Source organism: Phalacrocorax carbo, chromosome 3, assembly GCF_963921805.1.
Source record: "Phalacrocorax carbo chromosome 3, bPhaCar2.1, whole genome shotgun sequence".
Taxonomy (NCBI): Eukaryota; Metazoa; Chordata; class Aves; order Suliformes; family Phalacrocoracidae; genus Phalacrocorax; species Phalacrocorax carbo.
In genome coordinates this window covers 77718936-77737339 of record NC_087515.1, presented here as the reverse complement: position 1 = coordinate 77737339, position 18404 = coordinate 77718936, and the positions used below count along the sequence as shown (strand labels likewise).

The window sequence follows — 18404 nt, the reverse complement described above, 5'->3', positions numbered from 1 at the left end:
ATGGGAATGCCTAATTAATTCCAGCATAATTATGTAATACTTTAATTAGTTATGATCAGGGGAGAAGTTCACCCCCAGCGTTTTTCACAGCACAGGATTGGTAAAGTCATCAAAACAGTGCAACAGTTTCAAACCATCCATCCCACTATGCCATTTTTCTATGTAGAAGTAACTTGAGTCATGGGGGGAGGGGAGGCAGGGAGAGGAAGGTGAGGAAGAAGAGAGAATATGTTCTATAAGATTCCAGTCTGGTTACAGATCTTTGACATGGTAGTGCCTCCGCTTAAGGTTTCAGGGAGACCGCTCAGCCTTCCCTCTGGATTTAACTGAGACCGTGGCAGTTTAAAAGCATTGTTCAAATGTGATTTGTATGGTGCTGTTAGACAGAGGATAATTACAACTGGACTAACAATCTTGGGAATATTATGAACTGGTATAATATACGCTCTTGTCTGCAGTGGGGAGCGTTTGCAGTGCTGGGCTGCACCTGCTGACAGCTGAACTTCCTGCTAGAGAGACTGGGTGTGCTTGCAGGTGGAAAGCACTTGCCATTGTAGCTTCTGCCATTGAGAACAGATTGGTGCTTCCAAGAGTTTGTTCTCTGTCAGTGTGTGAACATAGCAACTTCTCTCCTATATTTTGTTAACCAGTTGCTAAACCTGTTGCTATGTACGTGTAAAGTTTTTTACCGTGTGCAAGGAGTATTCTAGCAGAATTGGTTCCTGACCTTTTTCAGCCTTTTCTTTCAGTAATATATACTGAAGCTGTTTGTTCTAGTTTATCTGGGAATCAATTTTTTTAAAAAACATTTTATGTATATCATAAGCTATGAGTACCTGCATAATAATGGTTTTTAGATTTCAAATTTTATTGATAATGCTCAAGGTTTTGTTTCTGTTATAGCCCCGACTTCTGCAACCATACTCACTCTTTAACCATCTTTTCCCCCTTCCTCCCAGAAAGCAGGTTCTATGAGTCCACTGCTGCTGACAGCAAATTCTTCAGGTTTACTGATTTCGCCCAAAAAAGGCCATCAGGTTGGTTATTTCAAGTACAGCTCAAAGTTGGTGGGCAGGGGGTGCGTGGAGTAAAAAGAGTATTGGGTAAGCGTGGTAGCTGGCCATAGGATTACTACCGTCATCGTCCTTGCCTGGTTATTATATATTGTTCCTGTCTTTGTGCCAAGACACTGGGCCATCCCTGTAGTTGCTTGACATGTCTGGGATTAAGCACTTCTTTGCATGTTGTAACAGTTACCAGTGCATGTGACATTTAGGCTACTGGTAAAATAAGCACGCATTTTCAGTGTTAGCACTTGGAGGGAAAAAAAAAGGAAAAAAAAAAACTTTGGAAAAGATTCAGAGACAAATGTGCTTACAACAGCAGAGCACAGCATGTGAAGTGTTGAGCTTACAGGAAGGCTGGGAGATGGGTTTCAAATTAGATGTAGGCAGGCAGGGGCTGATTTTTCTGCTTCAGGTCTTTGGATTTTGAGGGGTAGTTTGGCTTTCTTGTACCTTCAATTTTCAAGTCGCAATCAAATGACTTGTCTTCAAAGAGGTTGTAGTAAAGCTCTTTGTCTAGTTAAAATCAAAGGCAATATCCAAGTTCTGCTAAATCAACTTTCAGTATTTCATACCCTTTTCTATATTCTACAATGTGTAAATTTCTCAGAGGAGAGAAAACAGAAATACTTTTCTTGTCCTGTGAAGACACAGGCTAGCCAAACCAATATCCAGGACTGCAGCTGGAAGGGGAGATAAGCCAAAGAAAACCGGACAAAAGTCAGCGACCGGATTGCTTATTCTATTCTAAACACCAACTTGAGGAGCAACAGCAGCACCCTGAACAAATTTGAACAATGCCAACTGACTGAAGGCCTGCAGTCTTTGAAACAACTGAGCTTTTCAGGTTAAGAGTAGACACCAGTTGAAAGTGATGCTACCATGAGGGATTTTAGGCAGAAATGTATCTTTGGCATGTGGCCTCCATCACATATAAGGTCGTTCTCCAGTCGTAATAGTTGCACCTGTCTTTCCACATAAGTGAAGTTGGGGGTAAATTGGGTTTACAAGGGTATGCTTTAGCTGTACAACTTTCATGTGTTTCCCACCACATGGGCTGAGAGGAGGTCAGAAACAGTTTGATCAGCAACTAATGCAATTACGTACGGCTGCTAAACGGCATCGTTATTTTTTTAATCCTTAAACTGTAAAACGTGTTTATTAAATTACATCCGCTGCTTAGCGGGGACTCGCCATTTCAGTACCGGAAACGACCACTTAACACCAATACCAGGGGCACAATCGCGCCCACGGCACCTCCCCACAGGGGGAGACGGCTTTTAAACGTCAGAGGTGCGCAATGCGGCCCCCGTGCCCCGCGCATGCTCACTGCCCCACCCCGAGCGCTTTCTGGCGCCCGCATTGCCCTTCCCCCGCTCCCCCTTCCCTTGGCGGATGTGACGTACCGGATGACGCTGCCTGGCGGCGGCGGGGCACGCACGTGAGGGGACTCGGCAGCGATGGACGCGTTGGACCGGGTGGTGTGAGTGTGACGGGGGGCAGCCGTGGGGCTGCAAGGGGGGGAGGCCGGCGGAGGGGAAAGGCCCGCGGGAAGGAGGAATACCGAGTGGTGACGTCTGTTTCTTGGCGGCAAGGCAGCCTTTCCGCACTCGGTGGCTTAAAGGAGTCGTGGCGCCCCAGCTGGCGTTGAGTTTATGTATTTCTCTATGCTTGAAAGAAAGAAGAGTCGTCGTCTGTAGTTGGAAATACCTGTGTGGGGGTTCTTGGTTGTAAATAAAATAGATATGCTTCACGGAGAAGATAGTAAAATCTTTACGTTCTTGTAGCAGAGAAATGTAGTTCTTAAGCCATGCGGTTATCTCTGCAAGCTCTGTGCCGCTGCCGAGGCTGGCGTGTTTCACCCAGATGCGGCGGGGTGCTGCTCTCTGCTTCGCGCCGGCAGGTGTGCCGTGCTTGAGCTTTGCTGTTGGCTGCCGCTGGTGGTCTTTGAGGAACTTTGTTTTCTCATATGCCAGTCCCTGACTTGGGGAGGGAGCTGGTGTGAGGGGAAGCTTTCAGCCTGTCGGTAGTCTTGTGGGAATTCTGGTATAGCTTAAGCTCTAAATTAGCAGAAACTGGGAAGCCCAAAACTGTAAAACCACCTTTGCTAGTTTTGGGGGGGTACAGAGGGAAAGAGGAGTGGCAGTAAAACACATTCACCTGAGACTGGGCTTTTAGCACTGATTGTAATTCTGCAGGTTGGGATTAGTTTGAGTCACTGAAACAAGTTGCGTGAACACAGCTTGGTCCAATTCTTGTTTTGTTTTAATGTTTTCCATGGTGTTGGGTGTTATTACTAATGCTGCGCTTTTCAACTGTTAATTTATTGTTACAGAAAACCTAAAACTAAGAGAGCAAAAAGATTTCTTGAGAAGAGAGAACCCAAACTTAAAGAAAACACAAAAAATGCTATGCTCATAAAGGGAGGAAATGCAAACTTAACAGTGACTGAAGTGCTTAAAGACATTGTAAGTTGTTGGACATATGTATGCAGCCTTTAATTGTGCTACCGTTTGTGCTACACCAAGGGTACCTTCCTCCTTCTCTTTCTTAGAGTTTGCATGTTGTCTGCTGCAAGGTCAATTATTTTCATACTCTCTTTGTTCCCCAAATTTCAGATTGATTGGTATTCCAAAGGTGTCATTACCTACCCCTTGATAGAGATTTTTTTTTTCCTATTTTCTCTTTGCCGGAAGTTTTGAGCTTATTCTTTTCATTATTTTTCCATGGTTGTCAGTATAATAAGGTGAGGTGTTGCAAGTCCATTTGAAAACAAGAGAATTAGGTACAGAATTGGGACTGGGTCACACAGCTGAAGTAATATCCTATAATCCTGTAAACTGCTTGCTTTCAACCTCTCCTAAAATTTAAACTTACCAATCCTGTCTCCTAACTCCATACCTGAAAATATTATAGCTGTTCATACACTCTTTTCTCCCCTTGCTTTGTCATTCTCTTACCATCTTACGCTGATAATCAGGTGGTTGTTCACTCCCTGGTTTTCCCCATGCCACTAGAAGCAGAGATTCCATTACATGTCTTTGATTTCAGTTGTTTCTCAGTTACTTTGTTATTCCTTGGTTTCTGGAAATAAGTCCTCCTGCAATTAATTTGAAACCAAGATTAGTACTCCTAACTTGAAGAGTATTATTATAAGCAGACCTTTTGAAGTGACTTCTTTTCTAGAGTGATTTGCACAAACAATTACTCTATTTCATGTGATTGTGTAAGTTGCGGGGTTTTAGAAAAAGCAGTGCTGTGCACTTAAATGTATTCGAGATAATGTGTTAAACTTTGTATTTTGCAGTATGCTGTGAAGAAGCCTTTTGCTGTACTGTATAAAAAGTAAGTGGTCTCACTTTGACATCTTTGAGTCCTCTGACAAGACAGCATTTGGTAGTTTCAAAGCATGAATAGAGATGTTGGCTAGCTTGGGGGCTCGAACAATGGAAAGGGTTGCAGAAGGTGACTGAGGTTCGTTGTAAATTTCAATAGACTGGAAACAAGCTACACATGATCGGTGTTGGTGCTGAGCCCAGTTCTGTCCCAAGGCTTGTGGAGCAGGATTCAGCAGACTTGAACAGTTGGCTTCTCTGAGTGGTATGTGCAAACAGCTAGCGAGGTTCGGTGTCTGTTGGGTAGGATGGAGTTCTTATATCCGAATTCTTACGAATTCAAGTTACAGGTTGTAATGATGGATATGTCTTGCTCAGAATGGGAACCCGGTATCTGTATGGTGTAGAGCAAATCTACTGTTGGATGAACAAGCAAAGGCAGTTGTTTATGAAATGTCACTGGTGATAGTCTAGAGGTCAGGCCCCAGGATATAGGAAGCGTGGAAGAAAGTACTTAAAATGTCAAGTGCGGCACCAAGGAACTCCTGGCAGTATTAATGTGGCCTATGCTTTGAACTAAAACTGAACCTCTGCTGCTGGAGTTCCCAGCAGAATGCAGAATTTTGTTATTGGAGAACTAATTGGAAGTGTTTATCTCAGCCTGTTTTTTTTCTTCCTTTTTTTCCATCCTCTCAGGAAAAATATTACTAGGCCTTTTGAAGATCAGACATCATTGGTAAGTATAAACCACGTCTTCTCTTGTGACATTTTACAGCCTTAAAGTCATGAAGAACTTTATTGTAGGATAATTTGATATTACTCCGTGAGGAACTAGATGAGGAACAAAGTTTATGGAGAGCTGGATAAGTTGAAGGTAGGGCTATGTCTAGATTTGTGGCATCAGTAGGCATATTTTTCCTCTGGCTGCAAGGCAGAATTGTCACGTGGGGACTTTGTCTTTACCTTAAACGCATGTTTCCGTAAACTGACAGGCAAACGTGGGAGTCTGTAACGCTATTGTAAGTAACAGTGCTTGATACGAAAGGAAGAGTAAAGCCACTTTTTTTAGTTTTCTAAAAGTCAGTCCACTGAAGTGCTGTAGCTTGTGAACAACTTGTTTTCAGTTTGGTGAATTCATAGGTTAAAATAGTTAAATGGAGGGGTTGTAGCTTTCTGCGACTTCCTCATGTTTGAATAGAGGAAGAAAAGCCTAGCAGAGTACCACAGGGGAACACATGCATCAGCTGTGCAAGTGTGAGATGGTCGCTGAGAGTTTTGTTCCAACATTCAGTCAAGAACCGTCAGAAGAATGCTCAATTTCAGTTAAATATGTGTATTTGGCCTGCAAAGAGTTGGAAAAGTGGCTCTTCAGAGGCTCAGAGGGTACTTTGGAAGGGGGTGTGTGTTTGGCAATACATTTGGTGATATGCCCCTGTCTGGATTTGGTGTTGATTCAGTGCTTTAAGGACAAAATAATTTATGAGCAGGAAAGCAAAAAATAGAGGGGCTAATCCTAAGATTATATCTCACACATTTGCGCTTCAATCAAAGCATTACTTACACTGCATTTATGACAGACATATTTCAGCAGTTAAGGTATTTCCCTCAACAAAATGAGAGAAGGGAGATAGTGAAGTACAGCTGTGGTTTTACAATAAAGACAAAAATGATTTATCCCCAAGTAAGTTGTTTGGTTCCCAGTGATCATGATTTGGTTATGTTTGTTCTGTGCTGGTGCTGATCCTCATAGGGAAATGAGGGTCAGCTTTCCAATGCCTGAGGCACTTTTTGAAATAACTCACTGCAAATGCACACTGAAGTTGGGGGTACTGTATTAAGTAAATCTGTGCGTGAAGGGAAAAAAAATGCCTGTGTATGCACTGAGCACAAATGCACTTATTTGTCTGAAAGGGATTGTTAAAATGAAGGGGAAACGTGTCTGAGGAATTGTCTGTAAAGCAAAAGGGAGAGAAGGGGAGAGGTAGCTAAGGATTCTTAATGATCACTAAGGATCCTTTTTTAAAAAGTGGAGGCAGCCAATAGTGAGCACTGGAGGAGTTGCTGACATTGTGTTGGGCAGTTGGGTTAAAGCATTTTTAATGTGTTAGGAACAAAAAATCATTGTGTTTGCAGCATAGATACACCAACAAAGTTAGTTACTTAATCTGCCTTAATACAGATGCTAAGGTGTTGTAGTATGTGCTTCTCTCCTGTCCTTGGCAGGAAGCACAGTAATGCAGCCATCCCTAAAATATCATGAGTGGAATAGAAAACTTACTGTAGGCAGTGAGGAACGATTTGCAACATTATCCGCTGAAACAAAACCTCTTAAAATCCTGAGGCTGGATGATTTGATTTCACAGTCACAGAGGAGCTAGCTGATTATCAGCTGGCCACTGTTTTAAACTTCTGATAGTTTCTGGGACAACATGATAGCTAAAATCATTCTGATATTTTAAAAGGAGGTCCTACAGGGAACTTTAATTCTTGTAACCTCAAAACAGTGGGGCTGGGTCATTGAGAACAGTGTCAGCAAATAATCAGACCCTAGAAAGATACGGGAAGTCAAATCAAGTTAGGCTTCCATTTTGTTTGCTTTTTAATCAGGTTACGGGCATTTTTTTTAAAAGGGCAACTTTGCAATGTATGTCACAGTATATGCAGGACACATTTGAGGCATTTGAGTTTGTTGCATCTTTTTAATAAAATATACAGCTATTAGAGTATTTACGTATATCATCAACACTCAGTGATTAGCAGAGCTGTATGAGCAGGTGTTTCAAGGGGATGGTTCCTTTCTTGGTATGCCTACAGTCAGTATTTTTCAGAGACCTGGCGGCAGGGCTCAGTGCTGAGCTTTGCGATTTGTATGTGCAGTTAATCCAGCCTAGGATTGCTCTTGGGGTTGTCTCTCCTGACCTCCCAGAGGGGCAGAGCTGCAAAGGCATCTCTGAGCTGCTGCTGCTGTTGCAGGGGTGGGAGGAGATGCAGTGGCTTTTCCTGCTTCACAGCTGCTAAGGGCATGTATAGAAACTGTGGTACTTCTGGGAAGTACTGGATAAATAGCGTGTGTGTATATCTAAGAACTGTGGGTGATACACAGAATGAGGGGCTGCCTTGAGAAGCAGCAGTGCATAAAAAGGTTTTGGAGTTGGATGTCCTCAGAAAGAGTTGCTGTAGTGTTGGCTCTGGACATAATATCATCATGGGTTCTCTGTCTACTCTACCTGGAGTAAAAATCTTCTTTATGATAGTCACCACTGGCTTGGTTTTAAGCAGCATCTTAGTCTTAAATAATAAATTGATGTGAAGTTGCTCTGTAGTAGGACTCTCATGGCCAAGTGTGAGAGCATTTCATATTTGCAGATGTCCCTAGGCTTGCTGTTGAGGGAATTAACTGGTTGTTCAGAAGCTGTTAGGCAAAGCTAATATGCTGCATAAAGCTTAGCTGGGTAACTAAAATCAGGCATTACAACTGCAACTAACTTGCACTTACTCCTCAGGCAAGGAGAAGTGGTTGAAAGTATCTTATGTAAAAATAATAACGAGGAATTATGGAAAAGGGCATTAGAGATAAAATGGCAAGAAAAAATTGCCTGGCTTGATCTTTAAAACTGCAGTAGGAAATAAAAAAAGAAATTAATCATTATTTGAACCTTGAATCCAGCTGTCAATTTTGGACATACTTGAAACTCTTCTGCTGAGTGTAGTTGCTCTTCTCGTTAAGCAGCTCTTAAACTCGCATGTTTGTGATGCATACCTTCACCACATATTTTAAATCCTACAAACTGAAATTCATGGGTTTTGTTCTTTTCCTCAATTGTAGGAATTTTTTTCCAAGAAATCAGACTGTTCTTTGTTTCTGTTTGGCTCTCATAACAAGAAGCGACCTAACAACCTGATAATAGGTAATATGTCTCACTTGGGTTTTTATTTGTATGAAAGGTCTAGTTTTCACGTAATATTTAAATAGCTGGATTTTCTTTTTTTACTTTCACAGGTCGCATGTTTGACTATCATGTCCTAGACATGATTGAGCTAGGTGTTGAGAAGTTTGTATCCCTAAAAGATGTCAAGGTAAGGAATTGCGAATTCAGTGTTTCAGTGACATCTACTGGTGGATTTTTTTTTTTTGGTGCATTGGCTTTTTTTTTGTGCTTTGAAGTAAGGACAGGAGTTGTTTAAAGAAGTGTTTCATGCAGTATGTGAGGATTGCTAATTTGTATACCCCAGAACATTGTTTTTAAGATGTGCTTTATATTTTATTTTGGTCGTTTTGAGCAAGCTTGCAACTTTGCAGATTCTTTGTTTTAGACTTGGTTTATCTCTAATATTTTCATTTTAATTAAAGAGGTACATTTACAAAATTCCTGAGTCAGGTGCTGCTCATGGTAGGTTCCTATATAAACTGGCGTGGGCTTTGAAAACTGAAATCCTTCTTCTCAAATTATAATCAAAGAGGGTCACTCTGCCGACTGAGATGATTCTGAAACTTTCTTTAGCTTTCAGTAGAACATAAACACCAGTTTTCAGGGAACTATACTTAATTCAGGCAGGGAGTGAACATATTGATTATTTAAATGCAGAGAAAATTCACCTTTTATGTTTTAGTCTTGCCAAAATGAGCCTAACATAGCCATGTTTCGTATGTATGCACTTTTTGTATCAAGCAGTTCATCCACCACACAAATAAGAAATGTCTGTGGTCCTTATTCTCATCACAGTGTATAAATTGGCAGGAGAGTCTAGAGGGATAGTGAAGAAATTACAGTTTATAAAAGTGAATCTTCCCCTTCAAGTTGGATTGTAGTGTGTATCTTCTTAACACTGTTTATAGCAGGGAAGTTATAGTTCAGTAAAAGTATTTGTTGGCCAGGATTAAAATTAGGTGATTGACTAAACTATTCCTTTAGCCTTTTTCATGTACTCTTCAGTCTCAGAAGTAGAATAGACTTGTTTGCCTCTAATTTTAGTTTTCTTGTCAGTAGTTGCAGTCAAGTTCACTCGTTTTCACCAGATGGTGCTATCATATATTTTGTAGTAAAGAATATCTGTTTCTAATCCAGCACAAAGAATAATACAATTCACCATTTTAAAAACAAAGTCCTTCCATACACATACAGTGTTGTTCAATGAAAAAAAAAGTCTATTCTGTACACATTGATGATGGGGTCACAACAATTTTTCATTCAGTGTGGAATAGCTAACCACCTATTAAGTTAATAATATGCTCCCTAACACGGTCTGAATTCTTGTTCTGTTTTAAAATTCTTATCCTGCAGAACAGTAAATGTCCTGAAGGAACAAAACCTATGTTGATATTTGCTGGTGACATGTTTGATGTAAATGAAGAATACAGAAGACTGAAGAGCCTTCTTATCGGTCAGTATTTTGATGATTTCAGCAGTAGGATTGCGTAAATCTGTAGTCATATGATCTGTTGGGAAATGCTGTTTTGTCAGTAAGTGTTTGTTTGTGTCCAGCACAGAAAGAAAACAAGAACAGGCACTTGTAAATTTCATGTCACATGAAATTGAAGTTAACTAATCATCGTGACTGTTAGAGGGGGGGGAAAAAGACTAGCCTAACAGATGCTGAGGTTGAAACTTCGTGTTCGCTCAAACTCATGACTTTGTGGGTAAGTTCTGGTATTTTTCAAAAAGTCTTTACCTTGTAATTACACTGGATCATCACTTTTCTAGCCAAATAGTATTTTTGAAGTCTAATTTGAAATCGGTGGATTAAGTTCAGAAAGTGGGATGGTTTTGCTTACAAAAAAAGTCAAAGCATAAATGAGCTTGTGTTTTTATAATGAAAGCATTTTCTGTTGGAAATTTGACCAATTCTAACAAAAGTGCCATTGATTAAAGTACTTGATTTTTACTGCACATGTTCTTTCCAACTGTAGATAATAGCTGTGTCATGACTTCAGGGCAGGCTTTGGACCTTAGTAAACAAAACAGCATAAAGTTTTTTCCTACCTCAAGGCTGGAGACACATTGTGGGTTCTTTCTGGGCAACTACAAAAAATTATTTTACTTTTGTTAGGGTAGCTTTTTGGGACATAGAAGTCATATGGTACTGTATCTCTTGACACGTTTAAATGCATCTGGTTTTGTAGAACTAGATCTAGTAAGTACGGTAGTGTGTTTTTTCTTTTTAATAAATTTCCTAAAAGTAGATTACTTTTACCAGAGCTTACAAGCAAACAAACAAAAACAAAAAACCCAACAAACCCCAAACCTGAAACTGAACCAATAAGAACAGCCTTGTTCTTTCAGTTCCATTCTTGGGTTGTACCAATTCATAATCTTACAGCTTTGCAAGATCTCCCTTTCATATAAAATAAATATTGGTTGGGCTCCTCTTTTCTAGGCAAACGGATAAATGATTGCTCTTTAGAAACAGACCTTAAAAATTAGATCCCCCCTGCCCCCCACCTTAGTATTATCATTCCTTAAAGCAAGGTGCTTCATCTGGAATGAGACTGAAAAGGGAGCAGGAGGGGAGAAAACTTGCATCCACTCGATACAGCCGACTAGTTCTTGGGGATAGATGAAAAGCTAGTAACTGTGCTTATAAACCTTTGGAGGTGGGTGAATGTTGAATAGTGAGTTTTAATACTGCCTGTTTGTGTCACTCTAAAGGAATATTTACACTGCAGGAAGCAGGTGCATTATTTTCTGAAGTGTATCTCGTTCAGGCATCTGCACAACGTTGGTGATTGGCATCCAGACGTGCTCATGCACCCTGTGATCAAGCAGCCTGATGCCTTAAAGGGGAGACATGCATCGTTAGATAGTTGCCAAATAACTAACAAGTGTTTCCTGTCCTATTTCTTTTGATGTTCATCTGTCCTTTCTCCTCTCCTATTTATTTGCTTTTAATGACTCTGCAGTCAAATGTACCCAAACTGACACCCAGTCTTACTTCTCAAATGTACTCAAAGTTCTCCAGGTCTTAATGTTCTGCTGACTTCTATGAAATAACTAGATGCAAAACAGTAGACAAAGCGAAAAGAGTGCAAAGGCTTGAAGGTATTGCTAACCAATTAAAATCACTGGGTAGTAATTTGACCTGCTTCAAAACTACTCGTAACTGATAGGGAAGAACTGGTTCTTTCCCTTCCTGCAGAAGATAGTGCTTTTAAGCTGCCACTCGGTTGCTAAGAAAGATAGAAAAATGTCTTTAGCAGCAAATATTTTGTTACTGTAGCACTATTGTTGGGATCCCAGAGGGAATATTAGATAGCTAACAGCTTCCTCTTGCCAAAGCAACGTGATGCCAGCGATGCTGGTGAACAGCCAAGCTTTCATTGGCTTTTGTGGTATCAAAAGGGTTTATACGTGTTTGGAATATCATCTTACAGCAGTTCCTTTGTAAAATCAAAGGCAAGAGTGAATTATTGTCTTCATGGTAACCAAACCCTATAGTCCGCTTAAACTCTTTTGGTTTTTGTTGCCTACTGATGTGGTAGTGTAGAAATTCATTTACAGTGCAAGTCCTTGGAATGCAGTTCATGAAATTCTAATAACTTTTTATGCTTGTATTTGTAAAATGTTTCACCTCTTACAACACTGCCTGCTTGCTAGTTCTGTTATTGCACACCCATTTCATCTTAAAAATGTCTGGGCACTACGTGACTTGCTTATACACGTTCTAAAATGTTGGTTTCCAGGAGACTCCACAATTTTAGGTTGACCATCAGCTTGTTCTTCATTCAGCCCTCCTCATGCAGACTTTTTTGAGTGTGTCAAAAGATTTGTGGGTTCCTTCTGGCCAAGAAGGGGAAATGGCTGGGATAGAGTTTGAACTCTGCTAATGCTAATCATAGCTACATAGGTTACAGTGTTACCAGCTTTTTGATACAAATTGGTACAAAAAGAAGCCTATAGACTCATGTTCCAAAATAGTTTAGGGATTTAATGTGGAAATGGAAAGGTCCGGTGAAGCTCTCTGCAGGAAAAAGTAAATTAGAAGTTCTGGAAGCATGTTGAGTACAAGGCGGAGAAAGAAGTAGGAATGGAAAGAAAGGAGAAGGCAAATCTGTAGTCCAACCAAAGCAAGAGCTGTGAGTTAAGAATACATTAAAAAAAACTTCAACTCTCTGGGTATACTGAAGTGGAAGGTTTCTGCAGCTGTTCAGTGCTGCCAGGAACCAGAAATTCATGACCACCTGCACTTATTGGAAGAGACGATCCTGTGGGTGAAAAGATGTATGGTGCCACAGGAAAAATCGAAAGGGAGATGTTGGCAATAAAACCACTGTAGATGTAAGCTCGTGGACCCGCAGAGAACTAGTCAAGGGGAAGATGCATGCCAGAAGTGAACAAAATATTTTATTTGCAACTTTTCCCCTACCTACAAGCTCAGCCCACAAGAGGAGGAGAGAGAGTATTTAATCGACGGAGGAAATTTCCTGGCTAGGCTCCAGCTGATACCTGCCAGCAAGACTTTGTTTTGGATGTTGCTCCAATGCTGATATTCTTGGGAAAAAAAGGTAGTGGAGGAAAAGACAGCTAGCTGAGGGATCTGAAAATGGGACAGAGCAGAGAAGACTGATGTGTTTGCATCTGTTAGCAGTTCTGTGTTTCAGCATTGCCCTGTCATGTTTATTAGCACACCTTCTTCCCTCAGTCAAGGTCACATTCTTTCTCCACCCTCTGCATATGTTGGACAGATTGCTGTGCCTGTTGCAAGCTGTCTGATTGCACGGTATTTTTTTCATAGCCTGATATAAGAACCTCGCTATAGACGGCTCATTTTGTATTTAAACTGTGTTTTGGCAGTCTCTCTGCAAACTAAGGAAGTATCTCAGGTGTCTTATTTTTATAGTTGTGTTGCTTGTTAAATAGAGAAAACATGAATTGTAATGACAAATACTGCTTTACCTAAAGGACAGAAGTGCTTTGCTGTGGGGGAGGTATGGAAGAAACGATATATCTAAACTTTTTCCCCAAGCTAGTGAGAGAAAATGTAGGTAAGAGTAGACAAGATACAGTTTCGATCTGTTTTGTACTGGTTTTGAATCTTCTTTGTACTGATCGAAATCTGGCTTTGATTAAGAATCTTAAGTATCAGTTTGTTGAATTATGTCTTTAAACAGATATCTGGCTGATGGCTTCTCTGCATTGATGTATGTTTAGCTGAGCATGAACTGGCCTAAGCACAAAATAAGATACATTTAATTTTTCTGACTTCAGAGCCAAATATTTAGAAGAATAGACAATGCAATTATCCCAATTACCTTAATAAGACTAAGTTACTGCTCTGAAAGTATATTTGCTCTTATCCGTGCACTTATTTTTAGATAGTGGGTATATTGCTGCCAAATTATCTCTGGGAAGTCACCGTGTTCCTGTCAGGATTTCTACACACATTTTGGTTTCACCAGTGCAGGAGCCAACATCTATAATGTTAAGTTTCTCTCCCGTGTTTTGGCTGGGCTGCAGTTCTAAGTAGCGGCTATTGTGTGAGATTCCCATTAAACATATGGATTCGGCTTTTCTAGAGCCATCCCACGTATAGCCTTGCTTAATTAGATGCAATAAAAATATCTATATAGGCAAGCAGTTCACATAATGATGTGAATGCGGGTCCCTTATGAAATAAAACAATTTGTTACAGTCATCTGTTGGTTTGGTTTTCAGCCAAGAAACCTGGCATTTATTCTTTTTAAATACTCTTTCAGATTTCTTCAGAGGTCCTAGTGTGCCCAGTATTCGTCTGGCTGGCTTAGAGTATGTTTTGCATTTCACAGCTGTAGATGGGAAAATTTACATGCGAAGCTACAAGTGAGTATATGTTTTCTCTGTTTGCTTGCTGTTCCCAAAATTTAGCTCATAGTTGTGTGATTGAACTGGCTTGAGCAATAGTTTGCTGCATTTAAAACACAGGATGTATAGAGGTGTTCCAGCACAACGCGGAGCAGCTTGTACAGCAGAAGGAAAACACCTAAGCCCAAAACCTGCTGCTGCTTTCCCTGTTGAGCTTCCCCCTTCTAGCTGTAATTCAGAGTACAGTCTTAGACTTAGTCTGTCCACTTGGCGTTTGTCAGAGAACGACAGGTGGCAGGCTGCAGCCAGTGGTACGCAAGGGAAAACAGGAAAAGGCAGGGCAAGACAATCTGTCTTGCTGCATTGGTGTTCACCCTCACAGTTCATGATCTTGCCTTAGGCTGTGAGCATTCATAGCTTGTGTTCCATGCGATTTAGATTTCTTTTACAATAAAACCACTTTTATCGGTCTCATTCTTCAAAACGAGCAAACAAAAAACTTTCTCGTTTAGTGCTCCAATTATGTTGCTGTAAACAATAGTGTTTTTCATGTCTGTTAATACCCAGGACGCTATTTTGAATTGGAGGAGTGAAGTGGCTTTCAGGGTACTGGGACTGAGTTTTAACAGTAATATTGATAATACCAGTCTCAATTAAAAAAAAAAAAAACACACCCACAAACAAACCAACACAAAAACCCCAAACAACTTATATTAGGTTGTATTTTGGGTGTGTTTAAATTGTGATGGAATAGGTTTAATATATTGTAAATTGTTATTGACAGACATGTTTCACAATGATAGAGTAAGCAGTAGCAGTTGTTTTTAATAATCTTCTGAACTTACAGGATTGAACCTGCCCTTTAGGAAGATGGATAAATCTTTGTCACAGAGGACAATGTTGATTTTGGTTGATTTTACCTTCTAGGGTGCTTCTGAAGAAATCTGGCTGTAAAATACCAAGGATTGAACTGGAAGAGATGGGACCTTCATTAGACCTGGTTATGAGGAGGACACATTTAGCTTCAGATGACCTTTATAAACTGTCTTTAAAACAACCAAAAGCCCTGAAGGTACCTGTCTTGGAAAGTTTATTATTTCCAGGTCTATATGTGAGGAAGAGCAAAAGCTCAAGTATTAATTATTGTATATTTGACCAAAGCTTACTTTTATATAGGCCAACTGATATTTCTGGGTCTGTCGCACTTTTGTGGTGATCAGCTGGCGTACAAACTCTCCTCTGGCAGCATATAAGAGCAGAACAAATCTTAATCTCTAAGCTCCAAACAATGTATGCGGCCTTGCTTTTAGGCACTTGATTTGGTGGCTTACTTACCGATGAACGTGGTGATGATAAGGCCAGGTATCTGGCTTCTCACCAGAGCTCCTGGCGCTCTCTGCTCAGAAACACTGATGTTCTTCTTCCCTTACAGCCTAAGAAGAAAAAGAATATCTCCCATGATGTGTTTGGTACAACTTATGGTCGAATCCACATGCAGAAGCAAGATCTTAGTAAACTGCAAACGCGAAAAATGAAAGGGTTAAAAAAGAGGCCAGCAGAGAAGTCAGCTGAAGATGGGGTTAGTCCCAAAAAGTCAAAATCAGGTTGATAGTCTGGAACAGTTTGAAAACTTTGTACCTTCAAACTTAGTATATATATTGTAATATAAATGTGTCAGACGTAAAAGATTCAGCGGCTGTTAGCTTTAGTTTTATAAAAAAATCTTTTTAATGATTTGTCATTTTAAAGGGAACATGGGGGTATTGAGCTTTAACATGGAACTTGGTTATTTAAAATAAAAAATGTGATATAACTTGCTTAGTTTTCTGAAGCTGAGTGTTTATTCTCTCAGAGTTAGCAAACATGCGAGTCAAGCAGGTGACTCATTTCCCAGTTTTACGGCTATTATGTCTTCTTCAATCAACTCATCTTAGAAATTCTGCGCAGGGCCAGAGTAGTGCATACACATAACATACACAGCACAACTTCTGCATTTGTTTATTGTTTTTGTATTTCAGATTTTGCACAACTCAATAAACTATTTTCTGTAGTGTGAGCTCACACTGTGTGTCTGATGCCAGACTACGTTTTTAACTATTGCACCAAGCCCTGCTTCACACTTGCAGAATCAGGAGTGATTAAGGTGCTCTTACTGTGTTCGTCACCATGGTACCAAAGTACCTGATGTTTGCTGTAGCCATAAATGAAACCTGTACAGTTCGAGGTTCAATCATTGATGCTTGATTTGTGCCCAGAATGGAAGTCTGTGAAGCAACTACAGAAGGTACAAGTCATTGCGTCTTACCCTGCTTTCCTCCTAAGTTTGTGCTTGTGAGTGAAGACTCAGTTAAAGACTTGGGTAGAGGGGATGAGTCTTTAGCCCCTGCAGTTTGTGCAGCTTCAGAGAGTCCTCAAGCATGGGAAAGTGGTCAATGGGGAGAACCCTGGTGCATTTATTCACCCTTTGCAGGGTCTTTGTCTCTGCTGACTTCAAGTGGAACTTCAAGAGCCTGAAGTTCCACACCTGTGGCTGTTTGTGTGAATAGCCTTTTATCGTTACTGTTTGTTCTTGTGAAATACAGCCGTGTGGTGGACAAAATGCATTGGATGTGTGAGGCAAGGAGAAATTCACCTGGGTATAGTGTAAGGATAGTTAGGCCATGTTTTTCCATGCTAATAATTTTAAAGTTGTGTGGTTAGCAAGGATTAAAATTTGCTCAATTTCTGATAAATACTTTGTACTACTCAAAATGGTGTCATTTGGTGCAAACTCTGAGTGGGAAGTGCTGTTCTCACGCCAGAAATGAACCACACTGATCTCTGTATGACGAGGATGGAGCCAAATTAGCAACTGAGTTCACCCCATTTCTTCCAGGGAAGTTTCAGCCTTGCTGTGAAGCAATGATTAAGCCACAAGACTGGTGGCTAGTGTGATTTCAGATGCACGGCATGTACAACTGCACCTCTGCATAGTAGGCAATTGCTACATTCTGAGTGTCGGGTTTACCTCAAGGTGAATGGAGATAGGAGAGCTAAATATAACCTTTCTAGTGGCATGTTCTTATTTCCCACAGTCTTTAAAGTGTGAGGAAATTGTCAGGTGCTGCAATGCAGCTGTGTGCGTGGGGAACAGAACATGTGGTGCTCAAAGGGCAGCTGATGAAAGGGGCTTGGCTTGCCTCAATTGCTCCTTGCTTCCAGAGCTCACTATGCTCTGAAAACATGTAAACATGGCCCCAGGCATGTTTACAGGCGAGGCATAACTGGCATGTTTACCCCTTTCCTTTGGCTTTCATCTTCCCCACCCCCAACGCACTGGAGATAGCTTTATTTATGGGTTGAGCGTAGCAATAAATGTGGTTTCAAGAAAATCCCTGGGGGCAAAGCACAGCTCCAGAGGCTGTACCTGTGCGGTAAAATGGCAGAGGAATTACCTACGCTGCTTTGTGCTCTGGAATTATTGCCGCAAAGGTGACTACCTATGTTAGCTGTAGATAGGCACGCTGGGGCCTCACATCAGCTGTTGCCAAAAGATAGTTAAAAAGCCTCCCTTCTCCCTGCCTGTTTTCCAGATAGAGGTGTATTCCTTGTACTAAGTCAGGGTTTCCGTTCTCCTAATCCAACAAAGTCCACAAGTAGTTATGTCTTTTCAGTTTTGGTTGCAAGTTGCTAATGTTTTTCTCCAGTGGAAATTGAGCTCCTTGGCTCAGACGTTGCTGTCTCCTCTGGGGGAAGGTGAGGAAGGGAATGCAGAAGTGAGGGGAGAAGAAAAGATTAAGGCAAAACCTCCCCTCTCTCTCCTGTTGTGTCAGCTCTTATATGTGACAGAAACTAGTCCCAATGCAACAAAGAAATGTAAGGTGTTCAGCAGTGTAAATTCACACTGAACATCTCTAAGCAAAGCTGAGCTCTCCCTGTTCTCATGAGCAAGCAGCTGTCTGGCAAGTGCCACTGCCAAAAGACGGGCAGTCACATCTGCTGTATCTGGAAGTTTGTGTTGGGATGGTTTGCCACAAAAAGTGCAATGCAGAGCTTGCATTTGCCTCCCATCAGAGCCGTTTAATTTTTTTAATTGAAAACAGATTATTATGAAGAATTAATGAGACCCTCTGAAGTGCGCATGCAGCATGCCAATAAACAGTAATAAGCTTTTAATTCATAAGAGGTGACAGATTTCAGCTGCTGTTGGCTTACTTTGCACAGGGGAATATATCCTCACTCATTAGGGT

The 18404-nt window shown here is 40.8% G+C and overlaps 1 protein-coding gene across 1 annotated transcript; it reads left to right on the top strand.

The window, feature by feature from the left end:
* Positions 1 to 2416: 2416 nt before the first annotated feature.
* On the top strand, positions 2417 to 16236 carry RPF2 (ribosome production factor 2 homolog). Its single transcript, XM_064447459.1, has 10 exons — positions 2417 to 2547; positions 3400 to 3532; positions 4372 to 4409; positions 5096 to 5135; positions 8226 to 8307; positions 8400 to 8476; positions 9682 to 9781; positions 14091 to 14193; positions 15103 to 15247; positions 15608 to 16236. Exons 1-10 carry the CDS (start codon positions 2525 to 2527, stop codon positions 15782 to 15784), a joined length of 918 nt encoding a protein of 305 aa, XP_064303529.1. The 5' UTR covers positions 2417 to 2524; the 3' UTR covers positions 15785 to 16236.
* Positions 16237 to 18404: the final 2168 nt, after the last annotated feature.

Bases quoted from the DNA above. Each gene is read 5' to 3' on its own strand.
- RPF2 (XM_064447459.1), top strand. From the start codon at position 2,525: ATGGACGCGTTGGACCGGGTGGT. The intron at 5,136-8,225 runs GTAAGTATAAAC...CCTCAATTGTAG, and splicing joins TTGAAGATCAGACATCATTG to GAATTTTTTTCCAAGAAATC. The intron at 14,194-15,102 runs GTGAGTATATGT...TTTACCTTCTAG, and splicing joins ATTTACATGCGAAGCTACAA to GGTGCTTCTGAAGAAATCTG.